At 37.6% G+C, this 15,620-nt stretch overlaps 10 protein-coding genes and 1 non-coding gene across 11 annotated transcripts; 5 read left to right on the top strand and 6 right to left on the bottom strand. All coding sequences in view use genetic code 12, as the record gives it.

Moving 5' to 3' along the window:
- Window positions 1–920: 920 nt before the first annotated feature.
- On the top strand, window positions 921–1,577 carry DEHA2F10252g (DEHA2F10252p; the record flags this gene model as incomplete). Its single annotated transcript, XM_460810.1, has 1 exon — window positions 921–1,577. One exon carries the CDS (start codon window positions 921–923, stop codon window positions 1,575–1,577), a length of 657 nt encoding a protein of 218 aa, XP_460810.2.
- Window positions 1,578–1,611: 34 nt separating this feature from the next.
- Window positions 1,612–2,049, bottom strand: DEHA2F10230g (DEHA2F10230p; the record flags this gene model as incomplete). Its single annotated transcript, XM_460809.1, has 1 exon — window positions 1,612–2,049. The coding sequence occupies one exon, from the start codon at window positions 2,047–2,049 to the stop codon at window positions 1,612–1,614; it is 438 nt and encodes a 145-aa protein (XP_460809.2).
- Window positions 2,050–2,274: 225 nt separating this feature from the next.
- DEHA2F10208g (DEHA2F10208p) lies at window positions 2,275–4,491 on the top strand (the record flags this gene model as incomplete). Its single annotated transcript, XM_460808.1, has 1 exon — window positions 2,275–4,491. The coding sequence occupies one exon, from the start codon at window positions 2,275–2,277 to the stop codon at window positions 4,489–4,491; it is 2,217 nt and encodes a 738-aa protein (XP_460808.2).
- A 141-nt stretch (window positions 4,492–4,632) lies between these two features.
- DEHA2F10186r lies at window positions 4,633–4,705 on the bottom strand. The gene has a single exon. It is a non-coding gene; the product is annotated as a tRNA-Ala (tRNA).
- A 1,302-nt stretch (window positions 4,706–6,007) lies between these two features.
- DEHA2F10164g (DEHA2F10164p) lies at window positions 6,008–7,456 on the top strand (the record flags this gene model as incomplete). Its single annotated transcript, XM_460807.1, has 1 exon — window positions 6,008–7,456. The coding sequence occupies one exon, from the start codon at window positions 6,008–6,010 to the stop codon at window positions 7,454–7,456; it is 1,449 nt and encodes a 482-aa protein (XP_460807.2).
- Window positions 7,457–8,225: 769 nt separating this feature from the next.
- DEHA2F10142g (DEHA2F10142p) lies at window positions 8,226–8,735 on the bottom strand (the record flags this gene model as incomplete). The annotated part of the gene is made up of 1 exon (XM_460806.1): window positions 8,226–8,735. One exon carries the CDS (start codon window positions 8,733–8,735, stop codon window positions 8,226–8,228), a length of 510 nt encoding a protein of 169 aa, XP_460806.2.
- A 695-nt stretch (window positions 8,736–9,430) lies between these two features.
- DEHA2F10120g (DEHA2F10120p) lies at window positions 9,431–10,879 on the top strand (the record flags this gene model as incomplete). The annotated part of the gene is made up of 1 exon (XM_460805.1): window positions 9,431–10,879. One exon carries the CDS (start codon window positions 9,431–9,433, stop codon window positions 10,877–10,879), a length of 1,449 nt encoding a protein of 482 aa, XP_460805.1.
- Window positions 10,880–11,169: 290 nt separating this feature from the next.
- DEHA2F10098g (DEHA2F10098p) lies at window positions 11,170–12,039 on the bottom strand (the record flags this gene model as incomplete). The annotated part of the gene is made up of 1 exon (XM_460804.1): window positions 11,170–12,039. The coding sequence occupies one exon, from the start codon at window positions 12,037–12,039 to the stop codon at window positions 11,170–11,172; it is 870 nt and encodes a 289-aa protein (XP_460804.2).
- Window positions 12,040–12,373: 334 nt separating this feature from the next.
- Window positions 12,374–12,808, top strand: DEHA2F10076g (DEHA2F10076p; the record flags this gene model as incomplete). The annotated part of the gene is made up of 1 exon (XM_460803.1): window positions 12,374–12,808. The coding sequence occupies one exon, from the start codon at window positions 12,374–12,376 to the stop codon at window positions 12,806–12,808; it is 435 nt and encodes a 144-aa protein (XP_460803.2).
- Window positions 12,809–12,919: 111 nt separating this feature from the next.
- On the bottom strand, window positions 12,920–13,621 carry DEHA2F10054g (DEHA2F10054p; the record flags this gene model as incomplete). Its single annotated transcript, XM_460802.1, has 1 exon — window positions 12,920–13,621. The coding sequence occupies one exon, from the start codon at window positions 13,619–13,621 to the stop codon at window positions 12,920–12,922; it is 702 nt and encodes a 233-aa protein (XP_460802.2).
- Window positions 13,622–13,931: 310 nt separating this feature from the next.
- Window positions 13,932–14,906, bottom strand: DEHA2F10032g (DEHA2F10032p; the record flags this gene model as incomplete). The annotated part of the gene is made up of 1 exon (XM_460801.1): window positions 13,932–14,906. One exon carries the CDS (start codon window positions 14,904–14,906, stop codon window positions 13,932–13,934), a length of 975 nt encoding a protein of 324 aa, XP_460801.2.
- Window positions 14,907–15,620: the final 714 nt, after the last annotated feature.

The raw sequence follows: 15,620 nt of genomic DNA, 5'->3' as shown, positions 1-15,620 counted from the left end.
CAGGGCCAAATATTTCGAGCATTCATTTGCTGTAATGCTTAGCCTTCTCTGGCTTTTAGATCTTACATACCAGGCTCCTTCAGCAGCATTAAAGTTACGGAAAAATGCGCGAAACTATTAATAGGTCTACTTCAGTAATTAGGAAAACTAATCAGGTTCGTTGCTAACCTTTAATATACACGCTAATAATCTCTACAGAAACCTATTATGTTATCCCTGTACATATTCGGTACATTTGGATTTCAGTCAAGTTACCCCGAGTACAGTCTATCTTGAAGCAACCGCGTTCATAAATTTGACAGGAGGAACTGTACGTATACACGACCGATGTTCAGTATATGAAAAAAAAAAAATTCTGCTGGGACATAATTATAATATTTTTTCTATTATTAAGGCATCCCAATGGCGTCGTTTCTTGTTTGTCATTACAATTAACTTGATTGCCGTTGGACAATGATAGTACTTCTTTCCTTAGTGTTTGGAGTACGATCATTGGGATGATGTGCTTATACATCAAGCTGAGGGTGTATCTCCGGATGATGAGTAAAACTCTGACTCATTCGGTCATAATCCCTTAAACATTTGGGTTCAAGATTATTTGTAATATGATCTTGTGCTTTTACCTATGTAGTGTGTTCTCTGGTTAGTATTTTTTGCTGCATATGTAGACTTGGGAAGGGAGGGCTAATTGTATCACACAAGGCTGCCTTCTGAAATGAACGGCAGAAACGATTGTAAACTATAATGAAACTATGTGGTGACATACGACACATTTCATGTGAAACTAGCTATGGTTGAATGTCGGCTAAATCGGAGGTTTACGCTTTGTATCAAATGATCCAATTGTGTAAGTGAGACAACAGGTGAAACTCAATTATCGCTTCGGAATGTATACACGCGTAGCAAATTATTGACCAGCCATGGGTAGAGGACAGCTTATATTGATCGAGGGTCTTGATAGGTCTGGAAAGTCGACGCAGTCTGGAATACTTCTGGAAAGACTTCCAGGTGGGAAATTGATCAAATTTCCCGATAGATCAACTAAGGTAGGTTCTATTATCAATGAGTACTTGACAAACTCCGAATTGAACTTATCAGATCAGACTGCTCATTTACTTTTCTCTGCCAATAGATGGGAACTAGCAGACTCTATAGTAAATGACTTGAATAAAGGTCATTTCATTGTTATGGATAGATACATATACTCAGGCATAGCTTATTCTTTAGCGAAACTGCGCTTCTCGAATGATTCAAGTCCAGAAATGGCCAGCATTGATTGGTTATATTCGCCAGATAAAGGTTTGCCCAAACCCGACTTGACTATCTTTCTAACATTGTCTTTAGAGGAATTGAGTAATAGAAAAGGGTGGGGTGAAGAAAGATACGAAAAAGAAAACTTTCAGAAATCCGTGAAAAATTGTTTTTTAGAAGTCTTGAATGCTGATAATGATGCTTCGGTTCACATAATTGATGTTAATAACTTGAATATTGACCAGGTCACCGCAAAAATATGGGATCTTATTGAACAAAAAAATCTAAACAAACAAACAGAAAATTCTATTGAAAGATTTACATAATATGGTCCGTAATATATTTATTAAAACCTTGATCCTAGTCTAATTTGTCTAAATATGCCAACCTTTCCAAGATTTTATCCTTCAGTATCTCTTGAAACTCTCCTCCCAAGAATATTTCATCTAATATAGAATACAATTTATAGAAGTTAAATATTAAGTCTAGTTCACAAACATTATCGAAATAAACGTCTAACACTTCCACCAAAAAATGTAGCGACTCTAACGAATCCAATTCACTGTCAATGAGATCTATGGAAGATATAAAATACAATCCAGCGTATCGCCTGTAGACCAACTTGTTCTGTTGGTATTCAATAAAATTGGACTGATATTTCAGGTCCCTAGAAGATATCAACCTATGTATCTCTGTTGTATATCTTTGCTTATCCTGGGTAGTATAGTTATTATCAAACCACTTAGCAAGCCTTGTTTTACCCTGCCTGTTAAGCACTAGAATGAAATGAATAGCCATAATCTATGAAAGAACAAACAAGAAATGATGCAAAGTATTTTGGAAGTATCGGTATTTATTACAACTTAGTGTTGTTTGTACTTGTCTGTCTTATATGGTATAATTAAATGTTCGTGGAGATAACGTCTAAATTATTCACTTTCAGACGACTGAGATTATGATTTTGATCTAGTACCAAAAAATGCGCTCCAAAATATAATCATCATCTTTATACATTAGATTAGCATGAGCTTTTCAGACGACGAAAATGAAAGTTACAAGCAATTCGAAATTCATGAAGGAATTGCATTCTTAATTGAATTAACTCCTGATATTTTCCTTCCTTTGAAGGAACTAGATAATAAATCACAATTCATTGAAATACTATCTAGTATAAATGAATTGGTTAGCGAACTAATCATTACATTACCAAATACTGGAATCGGTATCTATTTTTATAACTGTCAGAAGACGAACAAGAAATTCACGAAGGATTGTGGGCTAAATAGATTATTTAAATTAAATGATCTAAACAGTTTCAATATGAAAATATTAAATGATGCGGTTAACGATGATGCTAATGGGATAAGTTTACTTAAAGATAAATTTCCATATATAGAACATGGCTATAATGAAGATAATCTACCGGCAGTTCTTAATACTATGTTAAATGAATTCCATAATAAAAAGAATTATAATAACAAGAAGCTAATTTGGTTTACGAATAATGATAAGCCATTTAACAATGATAAGAGTAAACATAATTTGTGGAAGATTATTAATGATTACGACGAATTTCGAATACAGATCACTCCTTTCTTCTTAGATAGTTATACGGATGAAAAACAGTCTAAGAAAAAGGTATTCGATCCCAGCTTGTATCAGGACATATTTTTGAACACAAACTATTTAAATAATCGAAAAAGCAATGATAAAAATGATGATGATGAAGAGCGTATAGATATTAAATCTGAGTTTGATCCGGATAGATTGAATGATATTGTATTTGATGGAATATCAAAGTCTACGCCTAGGTTCAAGGAGACTACTTTATCAACACAAATAAAATCAATGATTTTCAGATTGAAAGAGGTTAAGCGGATTCTTTTTTCCTGTGATTTGATACTTGGCGATGGAGAGGGGGTTTCTGGTAACTTTGGCTGTTCAGTTAAGGGCTATACAATCTATAATCATGAAAAATTGAAGAAATTTAATAAGATTTATAATAGTGGAGAGGAATTGAAAATTGTTCATACTCGTAGTAAGATTTTGAATGATAGAACTGGTGAGAAGGTAGAAGTTGAAACCAAGGGTAATCAATCGGTGACGGAGAGAAATGAAGATGCAAACATAAGAAAGGGATTTCCTATAGGCAATGATCATGTATTATATTTGAATTCCAAGCAAATTAATTTCTTGAAAAATTATGCATTCGACCATAATTCGGATAATAGAGCTGGAGGAAACTCTGAGGATGAGGACGATGACGAATTCGATAACCAAAATGAAGACTTGGATGACCATGGCTTTTCTAAACCGCCATATTTGAAATTATTAGGGTTCAGGAGTTTAAGCACGTATCAGCCTCACTATAATTCTTCTGCCCCTATATTTGTTACACCAGATATGAATGATGGTCTCAAGACAGCATCAGCTGAAGGGGGATATAAGAACTCCTTTAAAACATTCTCATCACTTTACCAATCGTGTATAAAATTGCAGAAATATGGGGTCTTATTTGGATGTCTCAAAAAAAATTCGATGCCAAACTTGTATGCTTTATATCCAACCAAAGCAACGAATTCAAATAAATCAGGTTTGAATTTTCCAGAAGGATTCTTTTTGATCCGATTACCTTGGTTAGACGATGTTAGGTCCTTGCCAGAATATTCATTCCTAAACAACGTAAACTTAAATGAACTTTCTGGCGAATCCGTGCCACCAGAAATTTTACTAAATTTCAAACATATCATATCCCAATTTTTTTTAAGAGAGTACAGACCTCTGGATTTCCCTAATCCGTCAATAAATTACTTTTATAAGATCATAAATAATGAATTATTACAGGAGGAATTGAGTCCCGAATCGAAGACTGTTGCAAATAATGATACAACCACCCAAAAACTAATTGAATTAAGAGGGTATTTGCAGCAAGAAGAATTACAAACGATGTTGAAAACACTCAATGTTCGCTTGAATAAACTTAGCAACGAGTCGTTGAAAAGAGAAATGGAATCTAGTGATGGTGCTGACAACAAAAAGCGGAAAAAGGAAGTACCAGAATTGAATGAAGAAGCAGTGTTGACGGCCTGGAAATCTAATGAGTGGAATCATTTCAATGTTTCACAGCTAAAGCAATTTGTTTCCAAGTACAAAGGTTTAATAAAACTGGGAACAAAGAAACAGGATATAATCAATAATATAATCCTGTTTCTCAACAAAAAATATGAAACTGAAAAATAATATATATATTAGTAAGTATTACTGTTATCTCAGAATAAACAAGTATCACTGAACTTCATTCATGTGTCAAGAGTAAAGTATAACTGTATTGATCACAGCATTAAATATCTCCAAAATTGTAGAGATTCTCAAAAAAAAGAATGGACGAGACAGGAATCGAACCAGTGACCTTCTGCTTGCAAGGCAGACGCGCTACCAACTACGCCACACGCCCCTATTCTTAACGTTCTCATTTCTGTATATGAAGATGTAACAGATATAATTGTAATAACCGAATGTTTCAGTGTTTTATTCCAGTATTAAAATCTATAACTAAGAGGGAATATCCTTACGAGTAGCAATAGGAGATCAAGGGACGTGGGAACTAAATAGCAAATTAGCTAGTTGGCATTAATATCAAGCTAAAAGGTTAGATCCTAAATAGTATATTAAGCGTTAGCTCCAAGAATGATACCTTACATGGAATGTAACTTGAAGCAGCATCTACAGGACCAACGAACATAGCTCACTTACTGCTATATATATGCTTGTATATTTGCATAGAACCAGAGTGCTCAATTTCACTAATACAAATTCAATCATTGCTATTCGGATCGTCTTCCTATAATAACTCTTTTAAATCAAGCTTTCGTTTATTTAACTTGCTATTTGAATACATACTGCAATGCACTGCCCCCATCAAAGAGGCATAGTAGTTTAAACATATATATACCACATTACAATTTGCGAGTTATACATATTGTTTTAAACCACCAATAAGGTCTTCATCATCCCCACAAGTATTGTATTATGACAGATGAATGAACTGAGACGCTTCAACTATCTCAATTTTGCGCATTTTGTGTAAGTTTTAACCTTCTTCAAAAAGTCCCCGCCATATTCTCCACTGATAATACCCTATAAGCTACCCTCGCTTAGAGAATTAGCATAGTGAATACCACGCAAGCTTTTACAAGTGGTATATATCTATGTCAGAGATAGGCGGTTATAGGCTTTTGTCACTAAAGTATTATTATCACGATAATGTAACTTCATTGCCATGTCAACTGATAACTGGATACGATTTATGTACCAATCATAGTAGGCATATAATAAGCAACCAGGATTAATAAGCTCTACTCGTACTTAATGAGAAGAAAATTTGGCAAAAACTTCGCAAATTCATGGTCATCCGTATGCTCGCGCATATCTCGGTCCGGACATATCGCATGTTCAATGATCTATTTTCTTAGCAGTCGTATATACCAAAAGTATATATATATAAATAATAATTATATTGGAGAAATGTAAAATTACTCCAAATTTAATATTTATTGGTTAGATTCTTGTATTCCCAATATACTAAAGAACAACGTTGAGAATACTAAATTAGTAAGTATCGCATCCTACATTTCATGGGGTACAGAACAATATTATTGTTATACCATGGTGGGTGGATATGCCTATGAGTATCCTAGTAGATTTCTTTCTATGTCGTAGACTCAAACTAACATAATATAGGATGTCTAAGTACATAATGACCAGCGAGGTACCTGGCTATTATGATCAAGAAAATAGCGAAGGGTTACCTATATATACGGCTCCTAGCGAGCCATTACCGCAATATGAGCCTTCTCTCGAATATTTCGGATTATCATTGATTAAAACGGAGTTTTCGAGCCCATATCACTACAATAATGGAAACAGATCGTGGAAACCGGTGTTGTTAGAAATTAATTCAACTCAGTTGAATATATATGACTTGAAGGTTGAAAAAAAGGTGTTAGAACTCATTGTGGCCTTATACAACGATTCAAATCAATTGAATGACGTGATGCAAATAGTACAAAATGAAAAAATGAATAATGACGGTGATGATGACTTGGACGAGATGTGGAATGATGCATATCAGGGAGAGGTAGATGACTTGAAACAATCTACGTCGACCAAGTGGAAAAGCCTGTGGCACAAATCCAAATACAGCAAGGTGTTGAATAAGAGCATTTCGCAATACTATGAGCTTATCAAGGAAAATCGTATGCTTTTTGAGCCTACCAGATCGGCTACCGAATACAGCATATTCAAAACAAAATTTCAAGGAAACCAAATTGCATCGTACACATTAAATAACATGTATGTTGGGGAAGCACCCTCTTTAAATCACCTAGTATCGTCTATGTATAAAGAAGACAAAAGTCACATAAATAAGCACAACATTTCTACATTGGTAAAGTACAAGAACACCTTGAGAGTCAGAATTGAATTGAAGCAGATGCTCTTGCAATTTTGGTCGTTCTATGGGATGTTACATTGGTTCAGAGCTTTAAGTATAGCAAAGGACTTGAGTTCTCCGTTGGAAAATAGAAGTGTGACAAAATTAAAGAGCATACCGTCACGGAATAGCCGTAATAATAACTTGTTGGCGGCTACAGAAGCTGCAGCAATGCTCGGCATGGCATCTGAAGATCACGATTTAACATATTTCACTGATCCCTTCAATTCTCACTCACCAAAGCATATAATACTGGAAAATAGTGACTATGCTGATGTATCGACCGTGTCACTGGGTTCCAATACCCCATATTCCGTCTTTTCCAATGAAAGGCGTGAATCGGTGGGTTCTACATCTACCGATATTTCTACGATACCCAACAACAGATATAACAAAAACATTAACAAATTCAGTCTTGTGTCGTATGATAAGGTATTCGCTACAACTGTTGAAAAACAGTACATTTCAAACTGCATTCCTGATTTAAACTCTTTCGACAAATGGTGTGGATTGGATGTCACCGTATCCAATTACAAGCAATATCTCAGTCCTAGTCAGCAAAACGCGTCCTCTAAAAATATCTTCATTTCATCATCGGCATTAGACAACGCATCTTGGGGCATAAGTAAGGTGTTGAAAAAGCAACCCCAACAGTCCAATTGTAGCAAGAACTTTGTTATCGACCTGAAAGGTTTGGTAAGCCTTGCACATTAGCATTACATACATTATATTCACGATAGATTAATAATTAGACTCCGTGTATTAGAATAGGCAGATATTGAACATCTTACCTTTGAGTACGTCATAACAATCCAATAAGTGACATGTTTCAATCGAAGTAACCAAGTATGCTGTAAAAGATTTGAATTTACAATGTTTGATTATACGATTCAATATTAGACTTTATTTATTAATGCAATATAGTAGAAGAATAGTAGCTAAGACATCAGTTATAGGTATACACGAACTTTCTACTATGGTTCCAACCTACGACTGTTGAATCAATTTTACGATTCAATCTCAAAACACTCCATCTCCAGTAAAAATCTTGATAGCTATAATTATCCGCTACGTCTCTGTAATACAGATTGCAATGATACAATGGTTGATGTAATATATAGGTATCACTAACTACATGAAACTTTCTCATTAGATAAATAACCCATCAATAACCTCTAATTCCGCATGCCACGAATTTATCATTTAAAAACTTCTGGACTTATTCACACTTATTTTATATTCTTGATAAGCCATTAGAGCTTATTAGTGGTGGCCTCGTAGGACGCCAGAGTCTAAACAAAGTATACTTATTCAACGCGGCCGAAGACCGCTGTCACTACAAAAATTGAATTACTCTCATTTTGAATCAATCAATCCAGATCAAATTTCCCTCCGCTAGTCTTAAAAAAGTAGTAATTTTATTAGCTAATATACAATATAAGTACAATCTAGATAGATGCTACTCACCGCTCGCCGGCGATGACTAGATTTTGACCATTTCGTCGTATTCCAAATCATGGTCTTCCATGCCAAAATAATTCTCGTGCTCCTGCTGGAATTGCTGCTGCTGGGCCCCATTGCCCTGCAGCCTGCCGTACCCGTTTATCACGTAGTTTTCTGCCTCGTCGCTCGGACTCAACTTGATGCCATCCACATCATACATCGATGGCGACGAATAATTGTTCGAGTTCTGGTTCATCGACACCGGCGTCGATGGCATCTCGTACACATTCGCCGTCTGGTGGCTGTTCGCAAACGATATATCCTGAAAATTCATGTCTTCAAACTTCGTCACCGTGTTCCCGCTGGCATCCATATATTGTCTCACAGACCCCCACGGCGTAATCTTCACTATTCCCCCGTCCGGATGGTTGTAAACAGGCCACTCATTCGAGCTGCTGAACTCTTGTCTCTCCTTTTCGTTTATAAAATTTTTCACTTTTTTGGTGTCTGGTTCCACCTCTTCTCTTTTTCTTTTAGATGCGAAATTCATATTAAATGCTGCTTCTCCTGCCATAATTACTCTGTCGCTATCACTATAAGTGTAATAAGTTGCTTCAATACTTGCGATATATACCTCTTTACCGATCACTACTAATTATGCTATGCTTACTATAATATCACAGTTAAGAGACCTATAGTGCTCACTTTTCCTTTGTATGTTAGCGTTATACTACTGACAATACTATGAAAAACAGCAAAGTGCGCTGGTTATATAATGATAGGGCTATGTGCAGGCTCGATGTTCAGCCAGTTTTTTTCTCATATTCGGTTTGTTCTTCTTCTCTGGCTTGAGGTATGTCTTCACGCGCAGACAACCGGGTCTGACGGTTTCGCGTCCGTTGCCGGCAAATAAATAAGAGCGGGTATGGTGCGCAGTGGACATCCATGCACTCGGTGCTGACGTAGATGAGCGGGGTCTAGACCGGTAGATACACACCGTCATCGTCATCGTCATCGTCCCAATCGCGTGACATCTCATGTGATGCAATCAATTTTTTTATATACATCCCTGCACCCATCAATGCACCAATCGTGGATTTTGTGCGCACCAATTTTTCATCCAATGACATTATAGTAATATTGACATTCAAATACAATTTTTTATACGCATAACACTAGTAATCAGAAATACAGACTTTTCTAATAGTTCTAATTGTATTGGGCAGTATATAAGGTAGACTGAACATGTTGAGAGTCAAGAATATAAGTAATTCGGTTCGTCTTGCTTCTAGAGCTAGACATGGGTCCCTTTCATCAAGGGCTTTCAGCAATTTTTCAAGATTGAATGCAGCTGTAAATGACGAATCCAATGTTAAGCCTTTTAAGCATGCGTTAGGCAGAGATGCACAGAGATACTCGGACGAGCCAGGTACGTTTGGTAAGACGACGTTCACCGAGTCGATGGACGAGGTAGACATGACGTGGGGAAGAGACGACGACCCTAAGCACGTTGAGAAGCAAAACACCAAGATCAGACATTTCACCATCAACTTCGGGCCTCAGCATCCAGCAGCTCACGGTGTGTTGAGATTGATTTTGGAATTACACGGGGAAGAAATTGTCAGGGCCGATCCACACGTTGGGTTGTTACACAGAGGTACAGAAAAGTTGATTGAGTCCAAGACATACATGCAAGCCATACCATACTTTGATAGATTGGATTATGTTTCCATGATGACCAACGAATTAGTGTTTGCATTAGCTGTGGAAAAGTTGTTGAACATTGAGGTTCCACTCAGGGCCAAGTACATTAGAACTTTGTTTGGGGAAATCACCAGAATCTTGAATCATTGTATGTCGGTATTGTCGCATATTATGGATGTCGGTGGTTTGACTCCGTTCTTGTGGGGTTTCGAAGAAAGAGAAAAGTTGATGGAATTCTACGAGCGTGTTTCCGGTGCTCGTTTACACAGTAACTACGTTAGACCAGGTGGTGTTTCGCAAGATATGCCTGTCGGTTTATTGGACGATATTTACATGTGGGCTACTCAATTCGGTGATAGAATTGATGAAACCGAAGAATTGATCACCGATAACCGTATTTGGGCTGCCAGAACCAAGGATGTAGGTGTGGTCACCGCCGAAGACGCCTTAAACTACTCGTTATCTGGTGTCATGTTGAGAGGTTCAGGTATTCCATACGATATCAGAAAGGCGCAACCTTATGATGCTTACGAATTGGTTGACTTTGATGTCGCTGTGGGTATGAACGGTGATTGTTACGACCGTTACTTAATCAGAATGGCTGAATTTAGACAATCCTTGAGAATTATCTACCAATGTATCAACGATATGCCAAATGGTCCTATCAAGACTGAAGACTTTAAGGTCTCTGCGCCACCAAGAAGTATGATGAAAGAAGATATGGAAGCATTAATCCACCATTTCTTGTTATATACCAAGGGTTATGCTGTTCCACAAGGTGAAACTTATACTGCTATTGAAGCACCAAAGGGTGAAATGGCCGTTTATGTTGTTTCCGACGGTTCTGAAAGACCTTATAGATGTAAAATCAGAGCTCCAGGTTTTGCTCACTTGGGAGCATTTGACCATATTTCCAGAGGTAACTTATTAGCTGATGCTGTTGCTATCATTGGTACCATGGATTTAGTCTTCGGTGAAGTCGATCGTTAGGCTCTCTGGGTTAAGTAACTACAAAATAAACCATTCATGATGCATTTGTTGATTCACGAATTAGCAGTAATATATTCGTTTCCTTTTTAAGATTACAGAGACATGTATAAACACCAATAAAACAAGGAATCATACTCGGTTTACTTTATTATTGGTTCCTTGCTTATAATCATTTATTTTTCATCCTAGTTTGATTTTTGTCTTATATACATTAGAATATATAATTCGTAAATCCTTACTTACATTTCATATTTTAATATATTATATTGTAAATCTATAAACCTGATGAATTAACTAAAAAATGCTTGGTATAAAAGATATAGGGATCCCCCAGCCCCTAAGCAAAGTATTGTTATTTTCAACCCCTCGCTATCATCTTGCGGGCCATGGTACATGTACGGATTCCTGCTTTGCGTATTCGTGCTCGATCCTGGCGTCCCCCATTGTCCCAGTCCTGCTGAGTTTGCCCGGTTTTTCGTATGATGAACTTGTCTCATCAAATGCTTCGTGATCAACTCTTCACTCATATTTTTAAGATCTCCCGATTTGCTGAGCTGTCTCATGATTGCCTCTCTGTCATCGTCTGTTAGCTGTCTGTTGATAATTCTCTGCTCGAATTTCAAATGCTTCAATAAATGCTCGTTGTAGTTGAAATGCGGAACACCATGCTTATCACCATAATTGCGATGTTCTCCTGAGAACGAAGAATTGTTCTGAAAATCGTTATCATGACGTACCTTATGTCTCTTTGTATTCAACCCAGATGCACTATAGGACGATTTCGAATACGCATTAGATTTGGAGTAGTACTTTGCTTCCCCATAATACTTATTGTGCCATTCCTGGTTCCTTCTGGTGGCACTTCCATTCTTATTATGCAACTGTCCACTAGACTTCAACGACAAATCATAATTTTTCTTCTTTTTCATATCTTTTAAGGTATCATATGCATTGACGATCGTCACAAACTTATCACTATTGGCCTTCTTGTCGTCGTTCGTCAAATGGGTATTCAAATCAGGATGGTATTTCTTGCTTAGCTTCTTGAATTGGGTCTTAATCTCCCGAATGGATGCCGAATGTGGCAATTCTAATACTTCATAATAGTTTGGTTGTACATTTTGCAATCTTAAACCAGACGTCGAAAACCCACATTTCATTCCCAACCCCATGGTATTAACCCTCATTTGACATCCTGGTTTGCACAAAAACATTATCCAGCTTTTCGTTCCGTGTCCTTGTTACTAAATCTATTAATTCACGGTTTCTCCTTATTAATTGCTGGAAGGATGTACTGACTGCTTGACTTCGTTCGCTAGTAGTACTGATGATTCCGATAAATGGTATTTTCGGCGTGTGTGTACCAAACGTATTTTTTTCATCTTCTCCAAAATTCTCTCTAGTCGCCACTAGCGAATTACGTGAACACTATATACACCAATAATAAGTTCTTTATTTGTAGTACATTCAAAAACTAATTATACTTTAAATAAAATGGCTAGACAAAGAAGATCCGCTCCAACTCAAAGATCCCAATCCAGATCGGCCCACACTGCCAGTGCTGCTCCATACCAATCAGCCCCAGCTGCGTCCCGTCCTGTTCAACAAAGCCAACAAGGACCAGGTTTATTTGGACAAATGGCCTCCACAGCAGCTGGTGTTGCCGTCGGTTCTACTATTGGACATACATTAGGTGCTGGTATAACCTCTATGTTCGGAGGTTCATCATCTGCGGCTCCAGTTGAACATGACCAACAACAACTTGCCCAAGCTGGTCAACAACTGCAATACCAAGAACAAGCCAGACACTGTGATGCTGACGCCAGAAACTTCACCAGATGTTTAGAAGAAAATAGCGGTAACATGCAAACCTGTGAATACTACTTGCAACAATTAAAGGCTTGTCAAGAGGCTGCTAGACCATATTAGATGGATCGAATTCACGTTTAAAGTCATGTAAATACAAAGAGGCAAATACAAATAAACTTATAATATATATGAATATGTATTGTCATAAGTAGTTATTTATTAATAACAAGTCTATTTCTTTTGAGAATCGGAATCTGAAGATTTATAGTAGTAGTAACCACCAGCACCTACACCAAGCAATGCTAATGGCACGCCAAAGCTAGTGCTAGATTTGTTGGCATTTTCCTGGCCCAGGGTATGTAAGTTGTCGTGCTCAACGTCATCTACGACCCTTTCTTGCTTAACATCGGACGACTTATGGTCCACTTCATTGGCTCCCATATTGACAACCTCGGACTGGTTGATCTGAGGGTTAATCGAAGTTTGAAGGTATTTTCCTCTGTTGGCAGGCTTCGAAGGTTTGGCCGATTCTCTAGGCGTGGCGTACGAAGCGTCCACCGGCGTAGATCCTCTATCTTGTAAGAATTCCGGTTCCGCCTTGACAGCTTCACCGCCATGTAACACTGGTGCATCGTTGGCCTCTGCCTTAACAGAGACGACTTCCAGGTTCAACATCTCTTTTTCAACCTGAACCTTTTTCTCGTTAGCTATATCTTGCTTAATGGCTTCTCGGGAAACTGGGGGAATCTTTGGCTCAGCTACCTTTGGAATGAAATCGTATTTGAATTCCCACTCGTTAATTGAAGTCTGTGATGGCATTCTGTAGTTATCAATGGTCGAATCATCATTCTTGACAAATCTAGGCAAACTAGAATGTAATAACCTTTTAGTGGAGTAAGAAGCCACGGTTCTATTTATTGTTCTTGTAAGCATTTATTCTTGTTTCTTTTGGTTCTAAATCGTATAAATATCCTCAATGGTTAACGGTAAATGAATTGGATGAACCTTAGCTTTTAAATAGACTTACTTTTCATTGTTAAAGATAGGTGTCGGTGGTGATCATTGGTTCTGCCGGCCTAAGGGGTGACCCTGCCCCCCGGACGATTTTGTGTAATTATCGAATATTCCATGCTACGGAAGGTTCCATATGTACTATTACGTCGATTACGTCGATCACGTCTTTCACTTCTATATCGTCTATTAAGGTTATAATTCTATAAAATACATCATTAGATACTAACGTTTAGTTAATTAAGTTGTCCAACACCATGGAAGGCGGTCTCTTGAGCTTTGATTGTGGTTGCTGGGGATGCAATTGCGTTTGTACCAGCAGCATGTCTGGGGAAGAGCCATTAGTGTGATCCCTGGTTGGTTGGAAATCGTTTATAGGGGAATCCATCATGGCCGGGTTTTGTATAAGCGATGCCAGACTGCTGTTGAACGTTTGGGAGGCATTTTTATGATAAAGTGGTAATTCCAATTGAGAGTTGGATTTTGTGTTCATGAGCTCTAGTACCGGACTGATGAACATAGAGCCTCTGTTGGACTTATTGTCGCTAATAGCATTTCTATAGGACCTGCCTTGTTGCGAATTGGATAATGTACTGGTGTCATTGTCGTGTTGTAGCTGGAGAAGCGAATTGTGTCGAGATAGCATGTGGAGGCTTGACACGGAGCCGAGCGACGATTTTTCAAGCATCGAAGAATTGGAACTCTCGCTGCCGAAAGCGAAACCACTTCCTGAGTTGTGTCCAAAATTGGTGTAGACTTCTCTGTCGGTCTTTGCCCTTTGGTTAGATAGTATGTAGGCTGTGATTCTGTAGCCAAGGAAAGACAATAGTATGAAGCCGATGATTGCACCTACCACTATGAACACTAAGTTTTCAGGCAAGTTGGACCTGTAAATGTATGGATCCTTTCTCGAACTTGACGTTTTGCTAGCATTTGGAATAGCCAAGCTGTAAGAGTATGATTTTGTTTCCGACTCTGAAAGGCTGGGCATATCAGCTCTCTTTACTACTGTCACGCTTGTTGTCTGAGGGCCCTTCGTCACTTGGGTAGCCCCGTCTGGCGTGTGGGAGGCTCTGTGCATATGGTGAGCATGAACTCTATTAGTTGGTTTCCTAGAGGTAGTAGCTACCACATTTGTGTCAGCATCCACACCTTTAAGAATTGTCAATATTGTCACCACAGGTAGAATAAAGTTGAAAACTCTCATATTTTTCTGTCGTCACAAAGTATAACCTTATAATTCTAAGAGGAATTTCTTTAATTCATATAGGAAAAGTATATAAAAAATATTTATTGATACTTGGAACGCCCCATGCTCCCGTATCACTTTATTGCATGCATGATAAGTCTAATATACAGTTATTTTGTAATATATCGGAATATTGTACCCACCTGTCCCTTCGGTGTTCGATACATACGTATAGATATGTCTTCTATAAGGTAAAAACCTTGCATAGATACGTGTTCATGTTGTCATTTACCGTGTATATGAAGGTTCCAAAAGGTCAGAACGCGTTCTCGCGATAACCAAAATTCGCGAATTCGCGTTCTTATGGAACTACAATAATAATGTTTCCTAGATGTTTCTATAGCAATGATTCTATCTTCTTCTTCTTCTACTACTATGATTGTTGAACGTAACTCGACCTCATCGGCTTTATTTGCACTTCCAGCTCTAATATATGTAAAGAATATTATTTTATTTAGCTTGCATATTTGAGAAATAACAAGTAACTACTACAATTTGAAATACGATCTTGTTATTTTGTTGGCCATTCCAAGACCAGCTTGATATTTAATACGCCGACTCCATAGTTGTGGATTAGAATACGATTTTCTGGTGAAATCTATTTTTCTATTCTCGCCTTGTCATCTCACTAATCCAGCTACAGTCCTTATAATCTCTGGTGGTTTTTTCGCT

The sequence above is a fragment of the Debaryomyces hansenii genome (genome assembly GCF_000006445.2).
Source record: "Debaryomyces hansenii CBS767 chromosome F complete sequence".
Lineage (NCBI taxonomy): Eukaryota > Fungi > Ascomycota > Pichiomycetes > Serinales > Debaryomycetaceae > Debaryomyces > Debaryomyces hansenii.
The sequence above is the reverse complement of the archived record's forward strand: the minus strand, read 5'-3'. Positions and strand labels throughout refer to the sequence as shown.